Source organism: Sinocyclocheilus rhinocerous, unplaced genomic scaffold (assembly GCF_001515625.1).
Source record: "Sinocyclocheilus rhinocerous isolate Xijiao unplaced genomic scaffold, SAMN03320098_v1.1 scaffold4545, whole genome shotgun sequence".
Lineage (NCBI taxonomy): Eukaryota > Metazoa > Chordata > Actinopteri > Cypriniformes > Cyprinidae > Sinocyclocheilus > Sinocyclocheilus rhinocerous.
Window position 1 is genome coordinate 368519 of NW_015635030.1, and position 7201 is coordinate 375719.

A 7201-nucleotide genomic window follows, 5' to 3' on the forward strand; every position below is an offset into this window, starting at 1 on the left:
TGTGTTTTCTCTTTCAGTGTATGGTGCTTGGATTTATTGTGGGTGTGTTTAACAATGATAATTCCAGTTTGTTATTTTAAGATGTGGAAGTAAGCTATATAACTAGAAGAAGTAAACGGTAAAACTATTTGCGCTACAAACCAATGTGTTATTATATGATAATAAATTAAAATAATATGATAACAAATACCAGTTTGCAACATCAAGCAGCATAACGGGCTGTTTTTGTACAGCTAAAACAACTCGAAGTGGTTGACACCAGAAGCCATGCACATTCAAGTAAAATGCTCTCATGTGAAACATACAGTTTGAAATGGGTGCTACTTCACACATTTCCCAATCCTCACTAACCTTGATGGCGTTTCTCAGCTCATACGCGTCATACACTGGGGCGGGCATCATCAGGCCAACCGCAACCTTCTCAAAGTTTCCAGTAAGCTCTGACTTCAAGCAATCAAACAGTTCCTGAATGGGAATTTTAAAATATAGTGTTATTTACCACATGTGAAAGCAGTGTTAGCTTGTTCTTAGAACTGCACAGCATACAAACCCAGGCATATCAAGCTTAAAAGTAGAATATTTCTTCTTAGCTGTATTCATTCATGCTTTACTTCCACATCTCACATCACAGAAGAAACAAATGGATTTGGTGTTGGAAAACACTCAATGTTTCCATTAACATAAGCAGCAAGACCTGACCGTGACTTTTACTGATTCTAGTTTCCCTGACCAGCTTATATTCATTCATGCTTGATTTCCACATCTCACATCACAGAACAAACAAATGGATTTGGTGTTGGAAAATAGTGTTTTGTTGCAGACCAAAACTGTAACATCTGCTGTAAGTCTGGGTGGGTGTTTGTCCACGAGACCATCCAGAACTTCCCCCACAATGACTCGCACTTTCTTGCTTTGCTTCACTCAATGTTTCCATTAACATAAGCAGCAAGACCTGACCGTGACTTTTACTGATTCTAGTTTCCCTGACCAGCTTACAGAGTTACAGAGGTTTACCGATTAATAGAGGGAAACCACAAGGAAGTACAATAAAAGTCAATGCTGCATTCTTTATACTCCGTTATGATAACAGACAGTTATAAAGCAGCGATGTCTCCCGAAAGACACCGTTTGTAGATGGACTCTTTGTGAGTTAATGATTGGAGTCAACAGCATCTCTTATCAGTGATACATACTCTGCGTTGTCTACCTTCATACCGACTACACAATCATCAAGAATGGTCAACATTGTTATCTAATCACCTTGTGAGCCGTATGTTTTAGGTAAATACAACCTGACGGTTGCTCACACCGTCCCTGCCATTAGGACCTTCCACAAAGAGAAGAACACGACTACAAGCTTCCCTAATTTGGACCAGGAAGACGTGTTGTTTTGGTCCAAAATGAGATCTGTTAATGATGGGCTACAGGTCTGAGTTTTATAGATCTTACAGCAGAGAATGGCAACTGTTGGTTAAATGAAAGTATTGAGGGTTTTACCTTTCCCACGCTTTGTTTGAAAGCCTCCTTGATTTTCAGCCTTTGTGCAATAGTGCGATGGGCGAGGATCTCGATGATAGTCGCCTCGTTGGTACCTGGAATTCATTCAGTTTTGGTTAAAGCATGTTCATGGAAAATTGAAAATTGTTGACAACCTTTAGTCAACCTTATGTCATTTCATTTTTTATTGAACCATTTTGAGATTACCAGCATCAGCCGATAACAGCATTCTCTTAACCTTTGGTTATCTCCAAAACACATTGATAACGGATATTGTGTTTTTTAATGTGCTACTAAAGGTATACATATGGTATGGTATAATAAATATTACATCTATAATAAATAATGTTTTTGAAAGTCTCTTATGCTAACCAAAGCTGTATTTATTTGATAAAAAATACAGGAGAAACTAAAATTGTGAAAAAAAATAATTTACTGTACAACTTCTGTATTTTAATTAATTTTAAAATGTAATTTTAGAAACATTTCTTATTATTATCAATGTTGAAAACACTTGTGCTGCTTAATATTTTTGTGGAAACAAAAGAACAGCATTTATTTGAAATAGAAATATTTTGTAACATTATAAATATCTTTACTGTCATTTTTATATCAACTTTGTGTCCTTGCTGAATAAAAGTATTAATTTCTTTTAAAAAATAAAAATCTTACTGACTGCTAAATTTCAAACAGTATGGTGTTTCTTATATTTATATATATTTTTTTTGTGAATTGTATATTCTGCAGAATTTCTCCCTTGTTCCATGGAAGAAAGAAAGAAAGTGTTGCAGGTTTGGAATGACTTGAGGTTGAGTAAATGATGACGGTTTTCAATTTCATATCTGCATATACATTTTTGACACTTTTGTAATTACAAACTGCTTGTTATTTAAAGTATCAAATTACACATTACCCATAAAGCCCCAGGCTGTACATCACATGCTTGATCGTAAAACGGCAAGAGATTGCTTCATTTTCGTGCACTGCATGGACATTTTTGACACTTTCAGAATCACAAGCTCACTGTTATTTAAAGTATTAAACTGCATGTTACTCATAACTCACTTAAGGCCAACAAGCGAGCCTGTGTCAAACAGCAACAGTGTGAGTGCGAGTCGTGTTACGTAATGCAAGTCACACTGCTGAAATCAGCTGAACTCCATTTAACTAGAAATCTGCATTCTTAACATCATGCCAAGCTCTAGTCTACAACAATGAGGAAACACCTTTTCGGTTACAGGACGAATGCCAAAGAATCAACCTCTACTCTGCACTGGACGAAAGCCCAGCTAAACCACAGGTGTCTTGCAGTTTTAACTGGAAATGAAGAGAGACTTAGTTCTCTGATCTACCTGATAAAACACTTTCAAAATGCAACCAGGTGATGATTCTCATTCCATTCAAATGGGCAAAAAAATGGATCATGTAAATACGTTCATCTTGAAGCCCGGTTCTGATTTGTAGATCACTTACCAGTTCCTTTCATAGCACTGTAAAGTTTCTGGGCATCTTCCTCTGGGTTGAAGCCTGATGCCTCAGTCACGGTTCCACGATTGCCCAACTACAGCAAAAGAAGAGATAACACCACCTTTAGACAGATTTAACAAGTGCAAAACCGAAGTATAAACTGTTGAGTTGCTGTCACAGGGCTGCATGACAACTTGCATATTTTTAAGCTCAGATTGTGTCAAAGGTAAAACATTTCTTAAATGTGAAAATTACATTTAATTCAAAATTACATTCTCTTATGCTCACCATGGCTACATTTATTTATTTCAGTAAAACAGTAATATTGTGAAATATTATTATACGGTAATTTAAAATAACTTGTTTACTTTAATATATTTTAAAATGTAATTTATTCCTGTGATGGCAAAGCTGAATTTTCAGCATCATTACTCCAGTCTTCAGTGTCACATGATCCTTCAGAAATAATTCTAATATGCTGATTTGCTGCTCAAGAAACATTTCTTATTATTATTCATGTAGGTAACAGTTGTGCTACTTAATATTTTTGTAAAAATCTTTGATGAATAGAAAGTTTGACAGCATTTATTTGAAATAGAAATGTTGTATAACATTAGAAATATATTTATTGTCACTTCAGATTTTATTTAATGTATCCTTGCTGAATAAAAGTACTAATTTATTTTTTAAATCTTACTGACTTTTAAACAGTGGTGTACTCATTCTCTATTGTGAATATTTCTCACAAAACCATTTTCCATTATAACAATCTTATATATGACCCTGGACCACAAAACCAGTCATAAGGGTTAATTTTTCAAAATTGAGATTTATGCATCATCTGAAAGCTGAATAAATATTGATTTTGAGCTGAATATTGCTTTCCATTGATGTATGGTTTGTTAGGATAGGACAATATTTGTCCGAGATACAACTATTTGAAAATCTGGAATATGATGGTGAAACAAAAAATCGAAATATTGAGAAAATCACCTTTAAAGTTGTCCAAATGAAGTTTTTCTTATGCATAATCAAAAATTACGTTTTAATATATTTACAGTAGGAAATTTACAACATATTTTCATGGAGCATGATCTTTCCTTAATACCCTAATGATTTTTGGCATAAAAGAAAAATCAATAATTTTGACACATACAATGTATTTTTGGCTATTGCTACAAATATACCCCAGCGACTTAAAACTGGTTTTGTGCTCCAGGGTCACATATTTAAACTTATTTAAAAGTTGCCACCCTTCCAAAATTCACATACATTCTTTTTTTTCAACAAAATTAATTTCAAGCACTTATATGCAGAAGCCTTTATATCAAAAGGTTTACAAGATCCAGACTTTTGACTGGCAAAGGAAAATGAGAAGGAACAAGAAAAAGCTTTTATTTGATTACAAATGTGTGATATTGATACAATTCATTTCAAATGAATTGCCTTTGAATCATCTAGAAGTGAGACTAAACGCATCAATGTTTCAGACATGAAAAAGATGACAGTAACATTGTGTCTCTTCACATTCGAAATACTTTTCTTACCGCTGCCATTGTGATGGAGGAAAGGTTTTAGTCTTGAGATGAAGAGATGAGAACACTAAAGGCAAGAAATAAAACAAAAAATTAAATTAATGAAAAATATGGATGCAGTAGATATAAGGAACCATTGCACATGTAAAACATAAATACATTTTTAAACTGATGAAATGCAAAAGTGATGTGTTATCCATTTTTATTTTATAATATATGTCTTTGAAATCCACAAACAAGCAAAAAAAGTTTTATTTTGACACATTTATAATAATGAAACAGACCAGGGATGCATTTTCTAAAAACATTTTAATCATAAATTGTATTTATATTGGTGCCAATGGTTTCTTTGATGTACTCAGGCTTACAATGCTTTTAAGAAACGCATCCCAGGTTCTTAGGGATTTATTTAAGTGAAATTTAGGACTCCGATCTAATAACGGGGTTAATTACACTGTTAAATAAATAACGCCTTTGGATGCCACTAGCAAAATGGTTTCCACTTTACTATTCAGCTCATTAAGCAGAAGAGGCTCAACTGGTAATTAACAGCCTAATGCTCAGTATCAGTTTCCCCTTTCAAACAATAAACTCACAACGTTTTCTAACCCCCAGAAGACCTCATTTAAAACACAGAGACATCTGGCTCTCAAAGCGGTCTCTCTTCACTTCATCGTTGTCTAACACTGACAGCGGCCCCATGACTACAGTGCATCATTTAAGACCTTTTAATAATTTATTCTTTGCATACAATGTGCTGTACGTTCAAAGAGCCTGCTGACATTATATTTGACACATGCTGTGCGACTTTAACACTGTTAACCTCATTTGCTTTTGAGCCTCAGCATCACAGATGAATTCATTGACATTCAAAACGTATTGCAGTGTTTCATATGAAAGATTTAGCTCTTATTTGAGAGAGCTCAGCATCTGCCTACCAGTGGAACCCGCAAATTAGGACCCACAGGAAAATGTTATTGCTCAGGAGGGTTCTCAGTTAAAGTTATGATTTATTTAGTCATCGACTTAATAAGATTCCTCTGAAGAAATTAAAACAGAAACAAGACTTTTGACATATGGTATAAAGCGAATAAAAATGCAGATAATAGCCTAGAATGGTAAGAATTACATGAAAATTGAATCCATATTCAAATCTCTCATGTTTGTTATATTAGTGAAATATGTTTAACATTTTTTCATGTCAACATTTAATAAATGTTATGTATTTCTGTTTTCTAAAGACTGGTCAAAAGTCAAGATATTCACAATTTTTGTTTGTCAGAAACGTTTGCATATCTATTGTTATTTTTATTTTTGCAGTCAACTTAATAAAAAGTAAATATTTTTTAGACAATATTTTAACAATTCGTTTATAAAATCATGACAATGCATAAGCCAATTATTTAATTTGGGAAACAATTATTTGATTTAGTTGTCTTTATATTACATTTAATATTTTCCACACACAGTACAGGCCTAAACAGATTGTCATACGTGAAAATTTACAGCTGCTTTTCTATTTTAACAAAGGGGTCCTTCACAAGGAAATCATCAAATTTGGGGGGTCCTTATAGCATCAAAAAGTTTGTAAACTCCTGATCTAGGCGAAACAATGGAGATATAATAAAGAGATTTAATTTGTTTGTTTGTTTTTTTTCCTCTTGTGGTTATATCCTTCCTTGCTGACTATACTAGATCTAGGTCATTGCCTTGCATCTGTAAAGTGTGTGGTTTAATTAATTTGCCATGCAAAGCAATATGACTCATTGTATTTTAATGAAAGCCACATTTCAAAGGATCACGTTCAGCGGTATATAGTCACGTGACGGAATATGGGCGTACAGTGCTGTCGCAAAACGTTAGCAGAAAACTTCATTTTACAAACACGCTTCAAAACACGATTAAGTTCTATTTCCACTGCGTGATTTCTATTCCCCTGTTAAATGAGTAAGCTGATTTTATAAACATTCGTTATAGAGCGGAAAGAGACGCGAATATTATGAAAACTAAGTTAAAGTTTATTTAGGAAAGCGGATGGGAGTTTATACTTTTAGCGTCTTAACGTTACCTGCTGAAGCGCTGCCGCTGGATTCAGAGATGCGCGACACCCGTTACTCTGAATGGACGTGGTGGAGATTTAGGAGAATGTTTCTGAGTTTTGTTGCCAGCTTTAGTGGGTGTTGGCCTGTATGGGCAGAATCGTCTTACAGTTCATTTACGGCCCCTCCTCTTTATATTACGTTGAGATGAGAGACTGAACAGTTCATAACCCGTGGAACAGTGTGCTGAAACTAGGACTCGATTGTTGACATGCTGATTTTCACCCACATGATCATTCATGTGCTTACTGAAGCTTTTGAAGTCTGCCACAAGTCTCAGCTGTGCTTATAGCCAATTTCAAAAGTTTCTTTAATTGCTTTTTGTTCTAAACTCTATTGTCGCGGATGTTTTCCAAATATTTTTGAAGTCAAATTAATTGCATTAGAGGATGCAAATGTTCTATCGTGGATAAACACAAGTTGAAAGCTGCCAGCTATCTGACATGTTGCAGCAAAAAAAGTAATTTTGTAATTATGTACATAAAGCTCATGACAAGTGACTGCGTCTCGTCTTTAATCGTCATTTGCATATGAAGTTATAGCACCCCCTATTGGTACGAGTTGACAAAATTGAAAGTACCACTTTTATTGGTGCTTTGTCTC

At 34.4% G+C, this 7201-nt stretch overlaps 1 protein-coding gene across 1 annotated transcript in view; it reads right to left on the reverse strand.

Moving 5' to 3' along the window:
* Positions 1–6737, reverse strand: part of LOC107746213 (annexin A4-like) — an 11372-nt gene extending 4635 nt beyond the window's left edge. Inside the window, exons 1-5 of the mRNA XM_016560339.1 lie at positions 6568–6737; positions 4512–4566; positions 2971–3058; positions 1498–1592; positions 352–465 (exon numbers count right to left, since the gene is read on the reverse strand). Of these exons, the coding sequence (XP_016415825.1) occupies positions 352–465; positions 1498–1592; positions 2971–3058; positions 4512–4520 (306 nt within the window). The 5' untranslated portion in view covers positions 4521–4566; positions 6568–6737. The remainder of the gene's footprint in view (positions 1–351; positions 466–1497; positions 1593–2970; positions 3059–4511; positions 4567–6567) is intronic.
* Positions 6738–7201: the final 464 nt, after the last annotated feature.